This window comes from Colletotrichum navitas (assembly GCF_030913465.1).
Source record: "Colletotrichum navitas strain CBS 125086 chromosome Unknown LY79scaffold_12, whole genome shotgun sequence".
Classification (NCBI taxonomy): Eukaryota; Fungi; Ascomycota; class Sordariomycetes; order Glomerellales; family Glomerellaceae; genus Colletotrichum; species Colletotrichum navitas.
The window spans coordinates 503,224-525,349 of record NW_026850558.1 but is presented as its reverse complement, the minus strand read 5'-3'; the positions used below and the strand labels follow the sequence as shown (position 1 = coordinate 525,349).

Below are 22,126 nucleotides of genomic sequence, written 5' to 3'. Positions count from 1 at the left end.
TGCTGAAGGAAACCCTTAGGGTAACGGAGCCGTCTCTCTCTCTCTGTCGATCTGTCCTTTTTCTTCTTCTTCCCCTTTGGACTTGTGACCCTTGGGCTGACGCAAACCAAGCACTCTGGAGACAAAAAAAAAAAAAGCCGGTTACCATATGGTAGTGGTAAGGAAAAGCGGCCCTCTTTTTCGTCACCCGGGTGCCAAGGCACAACACACACACACACACACACGCCTTATCCCATCTCGGCCCTATCTCGTTCCAGGGCTGGGAGTTGAATCGAGGTGGGCAAGAGAGAGATACTAGGCCCTAGGCGGCAACTCATACACACACACACACACACACACACACACACACACACGCACGCATGCACCACCCCAGACGCCCCGCCCCCCCCCCCCCGTGATCGACCTCCACGTCTTACGTAGGCAGGTAGTATACTATGTACGCTATGTGCGCGCTATCTGTTATTTTAATTGCCTTTCTCGTCTTTGCCTGCCGGGCGCGCCTCATGGTCAACCATCGTGCCTCGACTCATGAGTCTAATGAGCCTATGGGGACGGGGTTTGGCACGCGTTGGGAAAACCCTTATCCTCGTGGAGATGGGCCCCCCCCCCCCCCCCACCCCCCTCCTCCCCCTCCAGTTCTGTCCTCCAGCTACGTCAAAGAGGGAAGGGAGCACATCCCTACGAATCATGGCATGCCTGGAAAGCTCAATGTCATTTTCGATAACCTGATGGAATGATGTAGGAGATGTGGGTTCTCCCGACGGAGGGCCGGCCAAAGTGAGCGACGAGCGTGCAAGAGTCAGTTCCCTCCTTCCCCCCTTCCCCTTGCCTACCCTCTTACTGATAGCCTTCAAGCCCCCTGTCCAACCAAACCCCTCCTTGACGTCCCTTCCTCCAGGTTTTAGGGGGGAGTGGGAGAATACAACATCGAAAGGAGACGAAAAAGAGAAAAAGATTTGGAACGAGCGGCATTACGTATGGGGATGATGATATCACATCCCGCCCCACTGTCCCTGACATATGTGCGCGTTGGCAGAACACACAAACAAGCACACAAACACACACCGGTCTTTCTCCCGTGGGGTGAGGGAGGGGCAGGACGGCAAAAGAAGAGATGGAAAAAAAAGTCGATCGTTGAAACCCCGTATGATGATCGTAAGGCGACCGGTTACACCACACTCCGCATAAAGGATCCTTTCCATTCTGTCCCTTTCCTTCTCGCTGCCCCTCCTTCCCCCCTCTCCCCCTGGTTGGTTTGGTACATTGGATCGTCACGGCTACGCTACGCTACATCACGCCAGGCAGGCCAGGCCAAGAATAGGTAGGTAGTCGTGCGGCTGCCCCGGAGTTCGCGGGGTGTTTAAGTTGTACAAAACGGCGACTCGAGGGGGACCGACCTGCATACGCCGAGGGGCGCCGACGGGCCCAAGGGGGGGGAAAGGACGAGAGAGGGAGAGAGGGAGGGGAGTGCGGGCAATGGCATGCTGGTTTCCCCAGAGAAGTCTCGGTCGATGGTTGATTGACTCGGAAAATGTCACTGCCTTAGTTTTTTTTAGTTTTTTTTTTAGTTTTGATGTTGTTCTTCCCCGTGTTGTGTACGGTATTGTCGGTATGTGAGCTAGTTTTATGTACGGATACCTATGTATGGTGGGGTTTGATAGGGTGTGTGTGGGTTAGCTTTCTGGGGAGGAGCAGCTTGGGCCTGGGGTTTTTTTCCATCTTTTTTTTTTTTTTTTTTTTTTTTTTTTTGGCCTTCTTTCCCTGCCCTTGCTGTCGTCCACTTTTGGTCTTTGGAGGGATGGTGGGTTCGGTAGTTGGGTGGCGAGAGTCGCTGTTGGGTCAGGAACGAACGGTCCGACTTGCGTGCTTTAACCGACTCGTCGAGCAACGAGAAAATACCTACCATTGAGGCGTGCGCGGCCTTTGGGGGATGCCGTCGCAACTCTCAGACCTGTTTCTCATCCCTTTCGTCAGCCTTCGGATGGTCGGTTGCCATCCACGCTTTCTCCCCCCCCCCCCCTTGGGCTGAATCGTTGAATGCCCGGTGCCATGTTGTTGGCTCTTGGGGGAGGATTTGAGTCAACGCACATGTCACTGCTCACTCTCTCCCTGTCACCAATGAGGGCGGCGCGCGTGCGAGAACCGTGTCGCTGGCCTGTGATGATGCTACGAAAAAAGAAAAAAAAAAAGAAAGAAAAAAAAGGTCTTCCATCCCGCCGGTTGAGTCCGCAGTCACAAAGACCCCCCACCCCTCCACCGTCACATGCGAGAGACCGCCGCAAATACTTTGGTGGCTTGTTTCCGCGGGTGCTGGCATGCCAGCCCTTCTTCCACGAGGGCCGGGCTAGAGAGGAGGACCACATCACCACCGCTGACGCTGACGCCGTAGAGCAGATCAACAGGTCTGGTTCCGGATGTGGTACAACGCTGGCGTAAGGCCGTCGCAATGTGTCCTTCTCTTGTCTTCCTATTGACCTTTTCGCCCTCGCCTCGAGGGAAGGCGTACACCGAGCGAAAAAAAAAAAAAAAAAAAAAAGAAAAAAAAAAGCGACATGCGGCCACTCTCTGCCGTCGTTTCCCGTGTTTGAATCACGGGCACCCCCCTCAAGCAAGACAAATAGCATCCTGTTGTTCACCTCGTCTCGGCATGCGCTGCTTCGATGCGCACGAGTTCTGCTCGCCTCCCTCCCTCAACAGACGACCCAAAGGGCCACGCGTATACAGCTTTGCCTGATTGCACTCGTACGCTCACCGCCATGTCGTTCCCCCCACGGCAAGTCGAATTAGGGCACACTGTTGTTCTGGGAGGGTGTGGTGGGATGCATAATTACTCCTTTTCTCGAATGGTGAACGGATGACGCGGTACGTACATCCCCAAGACAATGGGCGTCGTGGTGTCCAGACGATCGCCAAAGCAGGCCCATGGGGTACGGGGTTCCGAGGGATGGCGGCGCAGCGTCTTTTTTTTTTTTTTTTTTTTTTTCCGCACCTGGAAAGCGTTCCGATTCGAAGCGGCGTTGAGATGAATTTGCTTTTTCGAGACATGGCACGCGGGCGAGGCCGTCCGTGAAAGGTTGCGCATTGTCTTTCGCCATGCCGGTCAAGGCGGCCAGTGCCCCCGGGGAAGTGCGGATGCGGGAAACGAGATGAGAGACATGAAGTGGACATATGGCTGGCTGATGGCTTACGCACCAAGATAGCCTGGCGTGGTGGGATTTAGCCAACGCTTTTGTGAATGCCTGCGTCCGGGCAGGCAAACGGGTTGCTTTTTCTGTGCCCAAACCCCTTCAGGGGCCCAAAGAGTCCGGATGGCCCAGGTGACAGAGCGACCTCATTGTCACGCTCCTCTGCTAAGAGGGGGGGGGGTTCAACCTGTGTCTCCTTCTCGAGATGGGCCTGTTGAAACATGATCTCAGAACCGAGACATACTTGCGGGCGCTTAGACGAAAGGGAAGCGATTCTCCTCCGCTTGACGGTTCCACCTGATGCTGACCCGTGGACTACCGTAGGAATGGTGTGATGGCGCCAGCTTGCGCTTCTCACCAGAGCACATGCGCTCGCTAACTCTCATGGATAAGAAGCCCGTCTGAGGCGGGGAGTTGTCGTGTTTCCCGTCCCCGAGAGCTTGGCGGAAAGGGGAAAAACTCCCGGCGTGGGGCTGCGACAATGTCGCAATCTGGTACGGCAAGTAGGACATGAGTATCAGGTGGTCATTTGAGTGCAGGGGAGGGTAGGACTGATCGCGAGTTGTCGAGGGGGACAACTTCGATCGATGAAGCGCGTAAGCGATGGAGGAGACTACCGGTATTCATGCGGCCATGGACCTGCGCATGGTGCAAAGTTCATCTCGAACGGCAAGAGACCGGCTCGTCCTTCATCACAAACATCATAGTGATGGGCAAGGTATTCTGCGCCCTAGAAGCATGTCGGCTGTGGCCGTACTTCCCGAAACCAGGGGGGGTGGAGTGCGAAGGAGGAGGAGGAGGAGGAGGAGGAGGAGGAGGAGAAGGGTCAACCGTCGGGACGAGGTGCGCCTGCTCCGGTTGCGCCCGAGACTGACAAGTTGCCTTATCGTGGCTTCGAGCCACATGCGGCCGCTTCCAAGTCGCCTATTTCGGCACGAGTCTCCCCTTCCTTCCACACACCCTCCAGGCGGTTTTGGGCCAGTTGACGTTGTGTGAGCCCCCCACGGGATGCCCCACGAAGGTTTACCCCGGCATCCTGGTCCAAGTGCGTTTTGACGTCGTTTTATGGGGTTGTGGGGGAAGAGGGTGTGCTTTCATGCAACCTTGTTGGGACAGTCGAGAATCCAGGGCCAGAGTGAGTGAGTGGGTGATAAGCCAGTCCAGTCCAACCCAGCACAGCACAGTTGCCACATCCATCTCTTTTGGCGGTGACGCAAGAGTCCCATACGGCAAACAGGTATTTCACGGAATCCGTCGAAATAGACCACAAAAGGAGAGCCTGCGAATGGAGAATCGGCTGTCAGCGTCGGTCCTCGTCTCTCGAACAGGCCAAGCCACTCGTTTCGTACCGTGTACTTTGGGCAAGGTGACAGGCCGGCATGCCCCCCGTGTCAGCGAGCCGGGGGCCCGGGATGACTACACCATGGCGGGCTGAGAATAAATTTAGACCATCCCTGGATCGAGGCGGAGCCAAAGGCCTGTGTGTTTGTTCCGTCCGATCATTCTCTGCGCGTGCCGGAAGCTCGCGGGACTGGAAATCAGCCATTCGCTAACCTCGTATCATTGAAGACGTGCTGTGCTGTGCCGATTTGATGAAGCCTCGAGGGCGTGGAAAGGCGCTGGCTGCGATACCGGTACCAGCTCCGTTGAGCTAAACGCAAGACGGAGCCTTGGGTGACTGCATCATGAGACGGATCGACAAGATGGGCTTGTCTGCCTCGTTGCTGCAGCCGCCGCGCCTGTGGACATCGCAGGCCCTTCAATGTCATGTCAACTGCACCGTGTCGGCATCGACAGTCGCCATGATTCAACGCGTTGCACATCATAGCTGCAAGTTGCGTATATTCTCGTATCCCGACACAGAATCCCGTCGATGGACGCAACCCCACGGGCGGCTGGCATACTTGCCCAGAGTGCTGGGGGGGGGAGGGGGTCATAGCTCATCGTACGTGTTCGATGTTGATAGCGATGCACATACTCCGTACATGTCCGGGGAAACTAGGTTGTGGCAACATCCTAGGTATGGCACGTCCTCGGGGATGCATAGCATTTGATGGTTAAATTACTCGCTTTGTCGATCGGGGCATCTGCGAGTATTTCTCCGCCGGCCGTGATTGCTGCCAGCAAATGCTGGTGATGATAGCCTGCAGAAGTCATCGGATAAGTAGCGCAGCATCGGATTCCTGGTACGGGCGGGCGCCGGGGCCCGAAGACATGCCCGTACCTCGTCTGCTTTACCGGGTGAAGCTTGCTTCTGGGAAGGACGACACGGCGGCGTGCCTCGCGTAGAGCCTGGGAACATGATCCTCTGTAACGAGTGGCGTCAAGAGTTTTCAACATGTCGCCATCGCCCAACCATAACATACCCGTGAGATAGTCCCCCTTCCTTCGTGAGAAAAGGGTTGAAGGCAACCAGGTCATTGGCTAGAAGGCAAGCCGCTATTGGTATCAGACAATGTCTGGTCTGACTGGCGCATCTATTACGGGTGAAGCCACGCAGGCAAGCGACAGGGTTGCCTTTTGTGAGGGGTGCGGGGGGGCGTTAATTGGCTCGCCAATTCTTTTCGTGTATGAAGAAGAAGAAGTGGTAGATCACGGCTCTATTGGGCCAACGCTACATGTAACAGCTTGCTGCAACTCGAACACTTAAAATGGGCCGTTCCAGGCCTCAACCCCCCCCCCCCCCCCCGCGTTCTGCGCAGTTGCGCAAGCCATACACCATTGATGAGACTCTAGCTGTATCTCTATCATATAACCAGACAACAGTGATAGGCTAAATGCGCAGGCGATCGGAACACCGGGACGGGCTTGGCCTCAAGTATCGGCTGAATAGGGCAAAAGAGTTACATGTTTAGCAGTACGCATCGCTACCAGAGCCGGAACGGTATCCGAATAGTCGATTAATTCTGGCTAGGTAGTCCAGATTGCACCCCTTGCAGGGCCGTCGAGTCTGCCGAGCTGCACAGGCAGTTTGCGTTCCATTCCGTTCAGGGGAAACTCTGCCTCCCGTGCGTGCATGGCTCCGTCCATTTGACTGCGGGCGAGAGAGACTATTGAAAGACCGTGGGTGGATCCCCCCATGCTGGAGGTTGACGATGTTGCACCACGACGAAGGTGGATGATGGCCTGGGTAACTCGGCTCATAGGAGGCATCCGAAGAAGCCGTGGATGAGTTGACTAAGCTTCTACCTAGGCGTAAGTGAGATGGTACGGTGTTCCCCTTCCACCTCCCCCTGATGCGGGTGCCAGTTCTCGGAGAGATAGATAGAGAGAGGGAGGGAGAGGCAAGCGCGAGAACAAGACACGCTCTTTACGGTTCAGGACTGTTACACGTACGAACAGTAGTAGTATGGCCTGTGTGTGGTGATGTGGGAGGAGGGAAGCCTGGGGTAACAAGGTACAGGGGCAACCGGTCGCTTACGAGGAGGGGGGCGTGAAGAAGGCGGGAGCCGAATTCAGTGCCGCTGTTGGGACAGCAGGAGCAGGATCTGACAGACTCTGACCTTATCTGTGGGGAAAACACTGAAAGATGCTCCCCAGGCAGGTTAGGCGCGGGGGGGGGGGGGGGGGGGGGGTTGGGGGGTTCCTGGCCCGACTGAGGTCGAGGGTGGTGCGAATGAGATGGTGCGAATGTGATGGCGGCCACCCCCTTCTTCCTCTTGACTTACCTTCCGCCATGGTTTGGTTTTGCTATCTGAATTTCGATTCGAACCGAACCCTGGCTCCGATACCCCTTTGGCCTTTACGTTGTCACCTCACCCGCTGGTTTCCCTTCTCGTCTCGATCCTTGTCGTCTTGGTCGAGCACACGATTCACGCCCCTCTCTGCATAGTGTGATAGACCCCGTCCAAGCGATCCCCAGTCCCTAGCTCTCGTCTCCCCAATCGTCACCCCGCCTTCAGTTGCCTATCGAGTACTCCGTAAACTGAAGCTGGGACATGGGTATCCATGATGGCGAAGATTGTAGGGGATCCCATAGGGACTACCCGCCGCCGATACACTCCACACTTTCTCCCTCACGCCTGCTCGGTGCTGCCTCTGTCTGGCCTGAATCAACCTAGATTCTCACAGTCTTCTCGGCTGTTCTTGTTATCTAACTTGACAAAACAACCCCCCCCCCCCTGCGGCATATCACCGAGTGCGCCGACTCTGGTCAGGCTTGCGAAACGCGCGACTCCTCCCCTGAGTCTGATCTTACTTACAAGTTACCTCCTCTGTTTGGATTCCGTGCCTGGAAAGCTCGTGAAAGCCCCCTGCATCAGTACCTTTATCCCTACACCTTTGCCGCCTCAATCGGAAGCCCTGCTCACCGTCGGCGCCTCCGTGTGCATTTAGCACCTGCTTCCTTGGGCACCTTGATGTGCACGACTATGATGGTAATTGGAGCTTACATCGTACGAGCGCGCTCTCGATAAAACGACTAATCAATCGAGAGCGCCCGGCATGATATCTGTCCCGCCCAGCCCGGCCGGCGGCTGACTGCCTGGGACATTGCCCCGTTGTGAAACCTTTTGCGGTAGCAAACTTACCACCACTCGGCTCATAAGCCGGGTGAGGGTGCGAGTTGGCCGCAACAAACAAAACAGCTGGAGTTGCCCGAAACTGCATCCGTTCCTTTTGGATACATGCCGTTTCCCCAAATGGTCGCCTGCACTGCCGTTTTGGTTCAGCCGGGCCCAGACGCCTCAATGTGTTGTCTCGGCGTGTCTAGTTGACGAGGGATACGCCATCACACCCTCTCAACAGGCGTTCGTCCCATCTCTCATGTACACTCCCCCAGTTTTCCCCGCATGCTCCCGTCGATGACCTCCCCAGCCCTTCTGCATCACAACACCACCGCAGTGCCCACTGGCGTGTCGGCCAGGAGCCGCATCTGCAGCCTCTCCGCGATCTTGGATCTCCCAGGGCCTACGTCCCGTAACCCGTTACATGTTCCCGCGGGGGTCATTGTATGCCTCCCGGTGTGACAAAGGCTGTGTTGCGGGGTTTTCGGGCCGAAGGAAGGGTTCATCTACACGCCGGTTAGCACTCTTGGTGAGTGGGATACTTACATGTGACGGAATTCGAAAACCGAGAGTACTGAAAAGACATGTTAGTGTAAACCTATATTCTGGCTTTCCGATGCCCTGTGTAGAGTTATCCTTCAGTGTGAATGACGTTGCATTTAGTGAGCCTAAACGTCTTTTCGGATGACTCGGATATACTGCATAAACATCGATATCAACTGCATCCCGGCCCAGCAAGCGCTACTAAACAGGCGGCTCTCGTGAACAACGTAGCCAAGGTACTGGTATCTTTCAGCAGCGATAACTCCCATATGTAGAAGGCTACAGTTGGCAGTAGCGCTGATTTTATCTCGGACCGAATCCTCCAGGCCTGTGGATCCCTTGAAACTGGTTTTTTTTTTTTATAAAAAAAAGAAAAAAAAGACGGTGAGCTTTGACCATAATGTTAGTCGCCTTGGTCCGGCGTGAGCACTGCGGCATACCTCCCGAAGCCAGCTGCTGCATGAGCCAGGAATCACCAAAGAGGTTTGGTTCGACCGTGGATATCGGGCCGGATCTAAGATAGATAGGTAGTGAGAAGAAGTTACGAATTCACTTGTTGATTTCTTCGTCTGCGCGTATTCTATATCTGAGGCTCAGGTTGAGAAACAACTGGGGATTGTGGTGGGCTGACCATGAGGCGAGCAGTAGGGGTGGTGACACTTGCAGCCCGTAACAGTGGACGAAGACCTGACTTGTACGACACAGAAATCCGCATATATATCGGCTTGCTTGTCAACTTTTCCTCGCTGTGGCTGCTTCATTCGAATATCTGAGGGATACTACAGCCCAATTGTTCTCACTGTTCCAACGCAGCGTTTATTGCTGGCTTATCTACGAAACACTACTTGATGAACCGAAACAAGATATCATCCCGGTTTATCGTTTTGACGTAAAACCCCAACAAAAATTGGAAATTGTTGGTTTCTATACATGCTCTTCATACTTGTCTTGGCTTCGGATTCTTTCTACGCCGCTCTGAGTTCCCGACATAGACAGCCAATCTAAAAGCTCATGGCGCTAGGTGGCATCATGCAGCCTGTCAACTCCAAGAGTTTCATGTGCAGGTCACACAGAGCTCAAATACCAATGCAAAAACTCGGGGATGGCTGAAAACAAGGGCTTGGTCCAAGTCTCTATCCTGGGGTCATTGCCTCCTCTGAACCTGCTTACTCTGCCCATGGTATTATCTAAAAGCATTCATATGTAAATCCAACGTAGCAGAGTTGGCGATGGCCTTCCTTTTCGAAACGGTAGGTACGAAATGAGAGAGTCCAACAATCTGCTTCTAAAGAACCCCAGGGATTCTGCGCAAGAATAACGCTTCGTTCTTCCATGACCACTGCTTGGGTCAGATCGATCATCGGTCATAAAGGTTTAATGCATCGATGGATAGTCATTTGTTGGAAAATCATCGTATCTTACCAGAATTCAAAAATTGTAACTGATTTTTTCTAGTCATCCTGAGCTTACATATCGACATATTTCATGACAAATCTATATCCTGCAAGAACGGCTTGGTCTGTGGCACATTTCCCTACGCTGACTCTGAGAACAACTTAAGCGATTGGAAGGCAAAACCAGGCAGCCAGAAATCATGGCTTGATTCTTCCATACACTGGAGTGGTTCCTCTGTCCCGAGTCTCCTCTCACCCTGCCGTGTGGCTTCCCAACGACACGAACAACCTAACAAGGCCAGCCGCGATTGAGACAACTGCGCTTGGTAACTTTGTCAATGTAACGTTTATCACTCACAATATCCGAACTCAAGAAGGAAAGCGGTGGTTTGGGCAATACAGATATGATCTGGCTGGGGTTGTGTACCACGCACCCACCCCTGCTGTAATGTCCTCTCCCGAATCTTTGTTCGAATCATCAAATCAACAGAGGACGAGATATGCTGTAGATTCGCGAGCAGATGTTAGTCATTGGAAAACATACAGGGAGTAAACGAGAGGTAGATGTCCAAGGCTGGAACTCACTGGTCAACTATCTCGAAGCACGTATTTGAATATTTTCGTATTCGGTGTCGTCAGTGGGTTTTGTTTTGAAGAACTGTGGTAAGCATAGGTTGCCTAGGAGATTGGGATGCAAACTCGAGCTGGTACACCCAGGACTAGACGGCAGCCTCCAGAGCAGGCGTTCCTGCGATAGGTTGGGCCCAGTCGTGTCTGGGAGATAACATTAAACTTGAAGATGGGTTGCTACCCCTGAACCAAACACTACACATCTTTATCCCCCAACCACCAACGTAGACTTTGTTATCTTACAGCATGGGGAGAATGCCTCTCGGCCATGTCCATTATCAAACCGTCAGATTTATCATACAATCAGCCCCAATTGATACCGAGGAACCTGACCCCCCTTTTCCCGGAGCCTGTCGCAGTATCCGCGTTCTCCAGGTAGTATCTCTGTTGCCCTCTTACATCGACGTAAAGGTATTTGTACTCAAACTCGCCGGAGCTTGGCGTTTTAATCATGTGCAGGTAGACGACGCCCTTATTGAGGGGGCCTTCGACCTAAGACAATCTTAGTGGGAGGTGAAGCTGGAATACCCCGGGTTACATACATAAAAGTGCATCAGCAGATGCTCGTGTCCTCTCGAATCGGTGTTGATTGTTGAGCTGTTTCAGTTAGCTATTTGCAAACGGTCTTCCCGATCTTAGGGGCGTACGCAATCGGCCGAGCCCGCCGCCACTTGTTATTTGTCTCCTCCCCATGCGCCGAAATCTTCTTTGGGTCTCCGAGCATCTCAATGCATTTCGGATCACTCCTAATCCTGTCGACAACGCGGTTGAAATGGGCGACCTTGCTGTCCGGGGAGAACACATCAGACCACAAGACATAAACCACGCCGCCCTGTTCCGTCGCACCAAGCGTTAGTTGAGGCTTGCCGCGGGGTAAAAGGTTGTATGACTTGCCGTCACTGCCAGACCGGCCAGAATCAACCCGAAGTTGAAGCTCTGTTGCGTCGCCCTAGCCGCCTTTTCTCCCGTTGAAAGTTGAGACCAAGGGACCGATCCGTTATCGTTGAAGGGCGTGACTGTTTTCCGTTTCGACCCAGGCGCAGACGTTGTTCCCAGACCAGTCTGTGTCGCATAGCCCCTCTGAAGTAGTAGCAAAGGTTGTAGTCGAGGCCCAAGGCCCAATCCCGTAGGTGCACGAATTGCGATCGCACGTGTATTCATCTTCATCATGGCGGTTTGGCGTCGGCCATCGTACAACCGCAGTAGCTAGGTGAGCGGTCGTGGAAGAGCTCGGGCAGTCAAATGCTGGAGCTTTCGTATACTACCTAGCTTGGCTGGGCCAGGTGAGCTCTGCAAAAGCCTCTTGACCGCCCTTGGCAGAATCCGATCTGCCAGTCCACTGTGGGGAAGCAAAACTAGCCGGATCAGGACTAGCGCTCTCTATACATGCCACTTCACCGAAGGGCGGCGACGCCTCCTGAACTTTTGGACACGAAATTCAATTATCTCCGCTCCCTGCATTGCATCGCTCTGGCGCATCCACATATACCCGCAATTCGCACCTCCTCCTCGCCCTTCCAACCTACAACTCGGTAGCGGTTGCGCTTTCGACTTCAGGACAACAAAACCCACAGCTGATCTGTTGCACGCACCGTCACCATGGCTGCACTCGCTTCCAAGCAGCAGTCGCTGAAGATCTTTGAGAAGTTGAAGACCAAGCCTGCGAACAAGGTATGCCCAACAATCCCGCCCTCTTTCCAGGACTTCGACTGCAGTACACTGCTGACGAAATTGCGCACGGCAGATCTGCTTCGACTGTGGCGCCAAGTACCCGACTTGGACATCAGTTCCCTTTGGCATCTACCTCTGTCTTGATTGCTCGTCCAACCACCGAAATCTGGGTGTCCATATCTCCTTCGTCCGATCCACCAATCTCGACCGTATGTATCCGACCGCAATGCTCTCCCTTCCCCTAAACTAACCCCTGCGATAGAGTGGCAATGGGATCAGCTCCGCATGATGAAGGTGGGCGGCAACGAGTCGGCAACCAAGTTCTTCCAGCAGAACGGAGGAACTGCCGCTCTCAACAGCAAGGACCCCAAGACCAAGTACCAATCCAACGTTGCGACCAAGTATAAGGACGAGTTGAAGCGCCGCGCAGCAAGAGATGCTCAAGAGTACGTAAGAACAATATATTCATCACATGAGCGACCAGCTGATTGCTCAGGTACCCCGGCGAGGTTGTTATCAACGACACCGCCGATGCCGACACTTCAACCCCTGCTGGAGAGCCCGACGATGATTTCTTCTCATCTTGGGACAAACCCTCCATCAAGAAACCCAGCCCTCCTATATCTCGCACAGCGACCCCTCCGACCGTCGGCCGAACCCCTTCTCCCTTCCTCAACGCCAACAACGGTGCCGGCAAGGACATCTCTCGGTCTGCCTCTCCTTTGTCCAAGTCTGAGGCCGACAACAAACCCACTGCCAGCCGTGTAACCACCTCCGCCGCCCTTCGCAAGACGGCCACCACCGGTGCGCCCCGAAAGGCCAATATTCTTGGTGCCAAGAAGGCGCCCAAGCTTGGTGTCAAGAAGGTCGCAAGCGACGCCATCGACTTCGATGAAGCCGAGAAGAAGGCCAAGGAGGAGGCCGAGCGCATCGCGAAGCTGGGCTATGATCCCGAGGCCGAGGAAGAGAAGAAGGTTTCTAGCAAGGCGGACCCTATCGCGGCTCCTACCCCTACCAGCCCCCAGGGCGGCTATGGGTCCTCCAGCCACACCCGCCAGAAGTCCAACGCTGAAGTGGAGCGTTTGGGCATGGGTGTTGCCAGGCTGGGCTTCGGTCAGGTTGGTGGGCCTAAGGGTGCCGCAGCACCCAAGAAGGCCGCTGCCGGTGGCTTCGGCTCCGTTGGTCCCATCAAGGCCAAGGCTGAGGGTAGGGAACTCACTCGACTTCACCATGACTTGAAGCACGCGCGACTAACAACATGGCAGATGACAGCGAGAACTATGCTCGCAGCAAGTTCGGTGCCCAGAAGGGCATTTCCTCCGACGAGTTCTTCGGCAAGGGTTCGTTTGACCCCAGCGTCCAGTCTGAGGCGAAGACGCGTTTGCAAGGTTTCGAGGGTGCTACTTCAATCTCGTCCAACGCATACTTCGGCCGTCCCGAGGATGAGCCCGCGGAGGAGTATGGCGACCTCGAGGGCGCGGCCAAAGACTTCATTCGCAGATTCGGCATCACGGCTGGTGACGATCTCGAGAACCTTACTCAGTTGGCAGGCGAGGCTAGCCAGAAGCTGCAGGGTGCCATCCGCGCTTACCTCGGAAGCTGAGCGGATGACAGTGACAAGGAAGTTGCAATAACGAGAAGGATGTTGCTTCCCCCCTCTCACTTTGCCACCGATTTTCAAGAGATGCGCCCATACCCCGTCATTGCAGAGGGCAGTCCTTGGGGTCCTATACGGGGCTAGTGAGGAAAAGAATCGGAATGTTGCAAATTGTCATGCGGATGCGAGAAACGATACCACGGGTGCCACAACACGTACGGACTGTCAAGTGAGTCTCGGGTCTGGCAGGTAGGGGAAAAGGACGCATGCTGGGGGCTTTTGTTTGATGCATCCCAGTACATGAAGCGTACAGAGCAGGCGAAGGGGGGTGATGAAACTGCTACTTGGTTAGTTTTAATACACAAACATGAATGAATAGATTTAAGCTTCGCTATCATCGCCGCACTATGTATGGATGGGCGGGCTGGTGTGTGGTGACCCTGATGGCTTGGTGTATTTGATACTTGGAGTTGCCTTCTGGCGGCTACAGTTGGCACAGCAGCAAAGCATGTGAAGCATCCACTTCCCATAACTGCAAGGACACATACATGTCCACAGAGTTTCCTCGAGCGAGTTCACGACTAAAGTTGATAATTAAGCCCGAGAGACTTGAGCGCAAAAGACTGCGATGACAACAACCCACGGACCGAGGCACCCGTTAGCATCGCCGTCTGACCGACCGCATTTGCTCATGTCTAAAAAAAAATTGATTGAAGCACAGATGTGGGAGTCTGATTGACAAGCAAGGGGGGAGAAATATATGTAAATGATTCATGATATGCTAGCAGTCATCCATCCTAGATCGTCATTGATATATACAAAACTTGAGCGTCATAACTCCAGACCCTCGGTGGGCGCCAGACCCGGACATGCCCTGACGCCGCCCAAGATGCGACCGACTCATAAATAGAAACATGAGGCTTTTACCGATTTACAGCTTGGCAATCATCTTGTTGCCCTTCTGCAGCCATGCAACGGCGTCGTTGACAAACTCGTCGACGACGGCTTTCGCGGGCTTCTTCTCGTTGCAGACAGCGGCAGCCTTGCCCATGAGGAAGGGGCGGAACTGGTCGAGCGCGTCGTCAATGTCAACCTCGGAAGCGTTGTTATCTACGTCGCTGCCGCCGCCCTCGCTGTCACCAGAGTTCATGAGCTTCTCGAGGTCAGCCTCGTAAGGGATGATACCCTTGGCAGTGAGCTCCTTGATCTCCTGCTGGCGCTCATTCTCCCAGTTCTCAATGTAAGGGTTCTTTCGGACACGCAGGGGACGGCCGGTGAAGATAAGAGTCTTGATGTTGTCGTCGTGGCCAGCGGTGCGGACGGCCTCCTTGTGCGCCTCGGGGGCGCCGGCTTCGTCAGTGAGAATGAAGCGGGTACCAACCCAGACAGCACCGGCGCCCATCATCAGCGCGGCGGCCAGGAGCTGGCCGTTGTGAATACCACCAGCGGCGATAACCTGAACAGGGCCATTGAGGAGAGGGCTGCGGTGGTTCTTGCAAAGGTCGACAACAGCGGGGATGAGAACAGTGGTGGGAACGTCACCAGTGTGACCACCACCCTCACCACCCTGAGCGCAAATGATGTCAACGCCGAGATCGAGGCACTTCTGGACATGCTTGGGGTGACCAATCATGTTCATGTAGACGATGCCGGCAGAGTGCAGCTTGTCGACAACCTGCTTGGGGGGGACACCGACGGCGGAAACGAACAGCTTGGCGCCAGACTCAATAATAATGTCAACGAGCTCGTTGAGCTTGCCCTTGGTGTAATCGTAGCTGGGGAAGCAGGTGGTTAGCCTCGGTAAAATCAAGAGATGCGACATGTGCGCCATCTTATCCTAAAAAGGAAGAGGTAAGCTTACTTGGTCTTGCGGGCGCTGCCGCCGACTTGAGGGAGGAGCAGATCGACACCGAAGGGGGCGTTCTTGTCGTCGAGGTACTCCTTGAGCTCGGCAATCTGCTCCCTCAGCATGTCCGGCGTGTAGCCGACACCACCAATGACACCAAGACCGCCGGCGTTGGTGACGGCAGCGGCCAGCCTGGGACCGGCGGCGACGTTCATGCCGGCAAGGAGAATCGGGTGCTTGATCTTGAAAAGATCGGTGATGGGAGTGCGAATCTGCTCTGTCGTCGCGGCGGAAACGTGTCAGCTTACGATTTCTTTCTCGCGACCAGTGTCACGACTCGACTCGCATGTGACAGCGGAGTGGGAAGTGGTGCGACTGGACTTACGAGGAGATGCCATTGTGCCTGATTTACTGTATGGGCTGACGCTTGGAGGTTTGGGTATATTGATATGGCGAAGCGGTACGGGAAATCTGGGTATAGACTCAGGGTTTTGTGGACGAACGGAGGAAGAGGAACGGAAGGTTTTCGGGAGGGGAGAAGGGATCTGGTTTAAAGGGTTCTGGCGGCATCAAAGGAAGCATGGTTTCTGGGGAAGAAGGGGCGGAGTAGCGTTGCCATGCGCCCCCTGCTGGACCGAGGTTCGCCTGTGACCTGTGCGCCTAAGCTATTTCAGGCAAGGCGCCGAGGCCCAGTGGGGTGGATCTGGGGAAAGATGCCGAGGACCAGGCCCAGAACAAAGCGAGAAGCGGGACATACAGTATGTATCTTCACAAATTACTAACAAAAGCATAAATCGTTTACGCATCTTTAGTGATTCATCACCGCATCCGGATCCGCCATCTTCAGGATGCAGATTTGTGAGGAGTTTTGTTCTCTCAAACGTTTGTCGTAAGGGTCTTTTTTATTTTCTTTTGTTCGGGCTCGATATACAAATCCAACATAATTAACGATAAGCGGATCATATGCTACGGGCCCCGAGTCACATAACCGGTGATATCCGTGCCAGAGCGGTTGGGTATGACCTCGTACGTATTGCTCGAATCATTTCATGGTTCAGGTAGCTCCAAACTCATTATAAACGACACCTTAACAACAGTGCAGCAGTCCAGACCCTGACAGCATGTCCGGACCGTGGGCAAGGATGGAGAGAGAATATTGACCCGTCGCGCGCCGCATCCACTCACTTTACGCGCATCTCTCCCACGTCCCTCACCCTGGCCCAGTTACCTAAGCATTCATTGCCGGACCGGAGAGTACCACCGCGCCGAAACCTCATTGGCTGCCAAACAAGATTCTCTCTCCCCTCAGCGACCCTCAACGACAAACTCATATTGGGGCGTGTGGGCGCACGCGGCGCATTGTCGACTTTCTCATGATGAAACCCCCGATCCCCATCCGCCACCCTTTTCCCTTTTCTTCACGAGTGTGTGCCCTAGCGCGGAGCAGCAATGCGCGCCGCCGTGCCTTAATACCGCGACTTGTCCGGAACCAGGCCACGACGAGAGCAGCATCAGCTTCCTGCACAACCTCCCTGTCCACGCACTGCTGCAGCAGTAGTTCGTCCGCTCTCAGTCCCGCCGCCCTCGGCCGCTTTCCCCCTTCCCGTCCTACCACCACAACCCGCCTGGCGCCGTCGCCGATCATGACCGCCCCCGGCCAGACTCGGTCGGCATGCGGGTGTGCCTGCAGCGGCGGCGGCGGTGGATGCGGCGGCGGCACCCGCGACGGCGCCACCGCCCGCTCCAAGGGTCCGAGGACCGCATACGTCGCTTTCGGCAGCAACCTCGGCGACCGTGTTGCCTGGATCGAGCAGGCCTGTGCCGAAATGGACCGTCGCGGCATCAAGGTGAAGCGCACCAGCAGCCTGTGGGAGACGGAGCCCATGTATGTTCTAGAGCAGGATAGATTCGTCAATGGCGTCTGCGAGGTCAGTGGTTCCTTGGCCTCACGAGAGACTCGCACTCCCTCCCTCTCATGCCCATTTTGTGATTGTCAAGCGCCATGCGAACTCGGTCGGTTGAGCTTTGGCTGATCGAATGATGCAGGTCGAGACCGAACTCGAGCCCTTGGCTCTTCTTGATGAGCTCCAGGACATTGAGCGTACAATGGGTCGTCGGAAGATCATTGACAAGGGTCCGCGTAATATTGATCTCGACCTCCTCCTGTATGGCGACGAGAAAGTCGAGCATGCTCGCCTGACTGTCCCTCACGTTGGCATCCCTGAGAGGGAGTTTGTCCTCCGACCCCTGGCCGAGCACGTCTCTCATCCTTCTCTCGCGACCATCCGCTAACACTCGACAGACTTATCCCGGAGAAGCCTCTCTACGCCTCCAACCCGTGGAAACTCACTTTGGATTACCTCAACGAGCTGCCCCGATCGGCAGCACCCCTCTCCTCGCTGACCCCCATCTCCTCCTCTCAACCCCCGCTGGCCTCCCTTTCCCCTAACCGTCAAACCCATGTCATGGCCATTGTGAACGCCACCCCAGACTCCTTCTCCGACGGCGGCGTCCACAACCCTCAAAACCTCGTCGCGACCCTCAAATCCTTCGCCGCGGCTGGCGTCACCATTGTCGACATCGGCGGCTGCTCCACCGCCCCCGGTCGCCCCGAGGTCCCCGCGGACGAAGAACTTGCCCGCGTTCTTCCGGTCATCAAGCTCGTCCGCGGCCTTCCGGAGCTTGCCCACATCGCCATCAGCATCGACACCTACCGCGCCTCCGTGGCCGAGGCCGCCGTTGCCGCCGGCGCGGACATCATCAACGACGTCTCGGCCGGCCAGCTTGACCCTGACATGTTCCGCGCCATGGCCCGCAGCAACCGCACCGTCTGCCTCATGCACATGCGCGGCACGCCCGCCACCATGAACTCCCTGACGGATTATCCCGACGGTCTGATCCCCACCATTGCTCGTGAGCTGCTCGACCGCGTCGCCGAGGCGGAGGCGGCGGGCGTGCGTCGCTGGCGCATCATCCTCGATCCGGGACTGGGCTTCGCCAAGACGGGGGCTCAGAACCTTGAGATCCTGCGTCATATGGATGAGCTTCGCTCCTGGCCGGGCCTGGAAGGCTTCCCCTGGCTGATTGGTTCCAGCAGGAAGAGTTTCGTAGGCAAGGTCACGGGCGTATCGAAGCCACAGGAGCGTATCTGGGGCACGGCGGCGACTGTTGTCTCGGCTGTCCAGGGCGGAGCTGATATTGTGAGAGTCCACGACGCCGTTGAGATGTGTCAAATTGTCAAGATGGCAGATGCTATCTACAGGTATTAAGCGGATTCGGGGCAGCGGATGAAAAGCAGGAACTTGTAACAACACACACGCATTAGCGATGATTTTCCGGGACTGGTTTGCAGAGCTGGCGATTGCAATAAAAGTCTCAATAGACCCGGGTCGTCTTCTCGATTCTTTCGAACAGTCCGGTACCGTGAAGCCGAAGCACACCATGAGCATCAGGATTCTGGAAGGAAAGTGTGTCACTTGAGGCATGTCGCCCTAAAGGCAAGTTGCTTTGCAATTGTTCTTTGCTCTCGCAATGCATCCACAGTTTTGGAGGGAAACACAGCCGAGCCCAAGGGGAGACTTGCACAGGAGTCTCTGTGAGTGCGGAGGTGACCGTGTCTTGTGGCGGCGATCCTGTTGGAAGATGGTGAAAGGGGTCTGCGAGGCTGTGCCTAGTGCATGGCCAAATGAGCTCGACCGTCAATTTCACTACGGGTTCGGTTTCTTCCAGCCTCAATCAGGCATCAATTAACGCCGATTCGAGCCATCTGGCTGGTTACTTGTGGTCAACACCTTGATGGTGAAGGATAAGGGAGTTACAAAGTGGCACATGAGTTGGGCCTATTTTGTTGTCATTGGTCGAGCAAATGGCATCTATTCGGAGGGAAAGTAAAGCATGTGGGTAGATAAGCTGTTTTTCTCCTCCTTCAGTAAGAGTTGCGAATAAATGACCTCTGTTCTGTGTAGGTGGCCATGAAGGGTCATGGTCGAAGATCGGATCGGCTTGTGCTATGAGAAAGAGGAATTCGACCTCCTTTCGGGCGAAGAACTAGATGGATTAGTTAAAGAGCCAACCGCGATGAATGGCTGATATCGTTCTACTGTATACGGAATATAGTGTCTCCTTGTCAACGAATGCGACAAGCTTCAGGTATCAAGCTGGATACGAGCCAAGCTCGCGTCACAGATTCTGTAGATTGCGACAGGCTCAGAATCCATTCATCGAGGTACGGTATTTTAGGGGCTAAATGATATCAGAATAGTGCTCAAGGTTGGAGCTCAAGGCTGGTATCTCTGGTTTCGGCGGCAGTCCCTCGGAGGAGTATGGCATTTTTAATGATCACGGCCAGCTAGTACGGCGGAAATCTAGAAGACGAGGAGTGATGCAGGTCTGCCCAGACGGTTTCTGGCTTGCGATCTAGAAAGAAGCTTTGCGCCATGATTAACGCCTCAGGGAAACCAACGGCCACCGAGAGACGTCGGAGGCCTCAATGCCAAACCGTGGACCCAAACATTGAGATATAACGGATCGAAAAACCTTGAGCTGTCTATGCCCATGGCTAGAACCATCCGTGGGCACCCTAGCGTGCAGTGTTGCTGGAGCTCGGAAACCTGGCACGTGCCGGCCCTGGCCGGTATATTCCTGCACTACGGCTTGAAAACTGGAAGCAGATATGTTCTCGTCACGTTCTCTAGTCCCAGTCGTTACAAATAGCGCCATGATGTATGTCATCACAATACTACATTCCACTTGCGTTCGGTGGGTGAGATGTGCTTATTTAGTCGATGGGACAGGCTATGAAACAAAAAGAAAGGGGGAAAGTGTTTCAACATCGCGGAACAGGCGTACGGCACTGGTATCCAGCCCATCGATACAACGTTTGACTGCAATCGTTGGCGGCCTGATCGGAAATCAGTGAAAAGGTGCTGCGCGGCAGCGCTGGCCCGCGCCACCGTCACTCTAGCCACAGCAAAACGTTACATTGCCGAGCTAGTGCTCACTCCAACGAAACGCACCATCTCGGACCAGCCCATGATAAGGATGGGCGGGAAGGCAAGCATGCAGAGTTATTCACGACACACGCCGCAAATGCCCGCTGCAGTGGACCGGCGGAATAACGAAGATATCGTCAGGTCCGGCCCCTACCCAATGATGCCTAGCAGCTCAGCACTAGATAACCGTCAAGTCATCTGACTCTGCAGCAGGGAACAGGCTCTGACGGGGCTGACTGTGGCGTGACTTGCGGCTTGTTTGGGAGGACGACGCGCGGGAGTCGCGCCTGGAAGTCTGACAGCGACACGCGGCCAGCCCTGTCAGCCCGGCTACCCAGCCCTTGGAAGTGAGCCGAAGACAACGACAGCGGGGACGAAGAAGGGAGCGGGAGAGGAGGCGGTAGCGCGACCGATCCCCTAGCACGAAATAGCGGACGGTTTCATATGGCTTGGCTGGGGGGGGGGGGGGGGGGGGGGTCTCGTCGCCGGGTGGGGAGCCATCGGCTCGAGATATCTCAGTAGCCGACATGCTCGGCTGACGGAGTGGCGACGAAGAGAGTAATAACTGGTGTGCGACCTTGCAATACGGCGCTGTGTTTGCCGGCAGGTGACGAGACGATGATGTGGTCATTAGGGGATGGTTTTCATATGGCAAAGGCCGAAGCGTGGACCATCAGCTCGACCGCATGTCCCCCAGAAGGCGAGCAAGGGTGGTGTGCCGAGAAGGGAGGGCGGAGGGGTGAGACGGGAGGATCCTGAGCGGCCAGCAAGGCTGAGTGAGGGAGATTTCTTTGTGTCACTTCAACACGGCTCTTGAGACTTGAGGAAGGGGAGGGGGGGGCTGATGCTGACGAGAGACAGCCCTTCTCCGGGGAGGGGAGGGGCATTGGCGGGATACCTGCCGATCACTACACCTTGTGGTGTTTTCCCGGAGTGCCATGGTCGGCGAGCGACACTGCGTTACTATGTAAGACGGCAGTGCCTCTCGGTGAAGGGTCTCAGGACAGGGCGTCCCCTCGGCGCGTGCCGTTCAGTTGGGGCTTGGTGAAGCAAGGGATGTCCTGGCCGGACCAGGGGGGGGACGGAAGCGGTGACACTTGGAAGGGTCCAGAGGGATGGAGGATGTAGTGTAGGCAGTCGAAAACCGGCCAGAGCGAGGAAGACAGATAGATGGTGGGCAAAGAGCGATGGGGTGAGGTCAAGATCCGAGAGGGATTCTCTGCCCAGGGCAGAAAGGAAAGGCAGCAGCATTGCATCGATCGGACGATCACACACACACACACACACACACACACACACATTCGGCGTTAATAGGCCCACATCCCGCCCGTCTCTCTCCGTTCCGCCCGTCTCGGTGAAGCGTCGTGACCAACGGCGGCGGCGCACTGTGCATCCTCTCCGCCCCCTGTCCATCCACCCCCCAGTAGGTGGTGGATATCCTACACCCCCCCCTCGTCTGCACTGCAGCCCTGGCCTGCATCGCCGACGCCTCTCAGTCGGATCATCGTCCGCCGTCCACCGTCCACCGTCCACCGTCCATTATTCTCTTTTCGTCGTCGTCTGCAAGTCAATTGCCCGTCCGCTCGATGGTCACTTTGTTTCTGAACCTGGCACCGTTGATCGCCTGCCTATTGATTGATTGATTGATTGATTGCCCGACCAACCCAGCCCAACCTAGGAAGCCGATCCCATCACCGTCTCACAATGCAAGGGTCGCTGCTGATTCCTAGACGTGTGTGCAGCTCCGCCAGTGGCTCAACGCGC

General features: G+C 55.3%; 7 protein-coding genes across 7 annotated transcripts; 2 read left to right on the top strand and 5 right to left on the bottom strand.

The window, feature by feature from the left end:
* Positions 1–1,939: 1,939 nt before the first annotated feature.
* On the bottom strand, positions 1,940–2,703 carry LY79DRAFT_64198 (uncharacterized protein). The gene has a single exon (XM_060562367.1). The coding sequence runs from the start codon at positions 2,622–2,624 to the stop codon at positions 1,971–1,973; it is 654 nt and encodes a 217-aa protein (XP_060417294.1). The 5' UTR covers positions 2,625–2,703; the 3' UTR covers positions 1,940–1,970.
* A 1,576-nt stretch (positions 2,704–4,279) lies between these two features.
* LY79DRAFT_577427 (uncharacterized protein) lies at positions 4,280–5,487 on the bottom strand (the record flags this gene model as incomplete). The annotated part of the gene is made up of 3 exons (XM_060559881.1): positions 4,280–4,464; positions 4,740–4,836; positions 5,410–5,487. 3 exons carry the CDS (start codon positions 5,485–5,487, stop codon positions 4,280–4,282), a joined length of 360 nt encoding a protein of 119 aa, XP_060417293.1.
* Positions 5,488–10,560: 5,073 nt separating this feature from the next.
* LY79DRAFT_588097 (TIM21-domain-containing protein) lies at positions 10,561–11,427 on the bottom strand (the record flags this gene model as incomplete). The annotated part of the gene is made up of 4 exons (XM_060560868.1): positions 10,561–10,749; positions 10,800–10,854; positions 10,905–11,089; positions 11,152–11,427. The coding sequence occupies 4 exons, from the start codon at positions 11,425–11,427 to the stop codon at positions 10,561–10,563; spliced, it is 705 nt and encodes a 234-aa protein (XP_060417292.1).
* A 271-nt stretch (positions 11,428–11,698) lies between these two features.
* LY79DRAFT_544724 (uncharacterized protein) lies at positions 11,699–13,930 on the top strand. Its single transcript, XM_060557132.1, has 5 exons — positions 11,699–11,928; positions 12,002–12,137; positions 12,191–12,374; positions 12,425–13,134; positions 13,194–13,930. Exons 1-5 carry the CDS (start codon positions 11,857–11,859, stop codon positions 13,529–13,531), a joined length of 1,440 nt encoding a protein of 479 aa, XP_060417291.1. The 5' UTR covers positions 11,699–11,856; the 3' UTR covers positions 13,532–13,930.
* A 193-nt stretch (positions 13,931–14,123) lies between these two features.
* Positions 14,124–16,124, bottom strand: LY79DRAFT_544722 (2-nitropropane dioxygenase). The gene is made up of 3 exons (XM_060557131.1): positions 15,757–16,124; positions 15,387–15,648; positions 14,124–15,300 (listed from the first exon to the last, which is right to left on the bottom strand). Exons 1-3 carry the CDS (start codon positions 15,767–15,769, stop codon positions 14,457–14,459), a joined length of 1,119 nt encoding a protein of 372 aa, XP_060417290.1. The 5' UTR covers positions 15,770–16,124; the 3' UTR covers positions 14,124–14,456.
* Positions 16,125–17,014: 890 nt separating this feature from the next.
* LY79DRAFT_667423 (dihydropteroate synthase) lies at positions 17,015–18,640 on the top strand (the record flags this gene model as incomplete). The annotated part of the gene is made up of 3 exons (XM_060563371.1): positions 17,015–17,299; positions 17,418–17,602; positions 17,674–18,640. The coding sequence occupies 3 exons, from the start codon at positions 17,015–17,017 to the stop codon at positions 18,638–18,640; spliced, it is 1,437 nt and encodes a 478-aa protein (XP_060417289.1).
* Positions 18,641–20,828: 2,188 nt separating this feature from the next.
* On the bottom strand, positions 20,829–21,652 carry LY79DRAFT_544701 (uncharacterized protein). The gene has a single exon (XM_060557130.1). It carries the CDS (start codon positions 21,611–21,613, stop codon positions 21,326–21,328), a length of 288 nt encoding a protein of 95 aa, XP_060417288.1. The 5' UTR covers positions 21,614–21,652; the 3' UTR covers positions 20,829–21,325.
* Between the last annotated feature and the right edge of the window lie 474 nt (positions 21,653–22,126).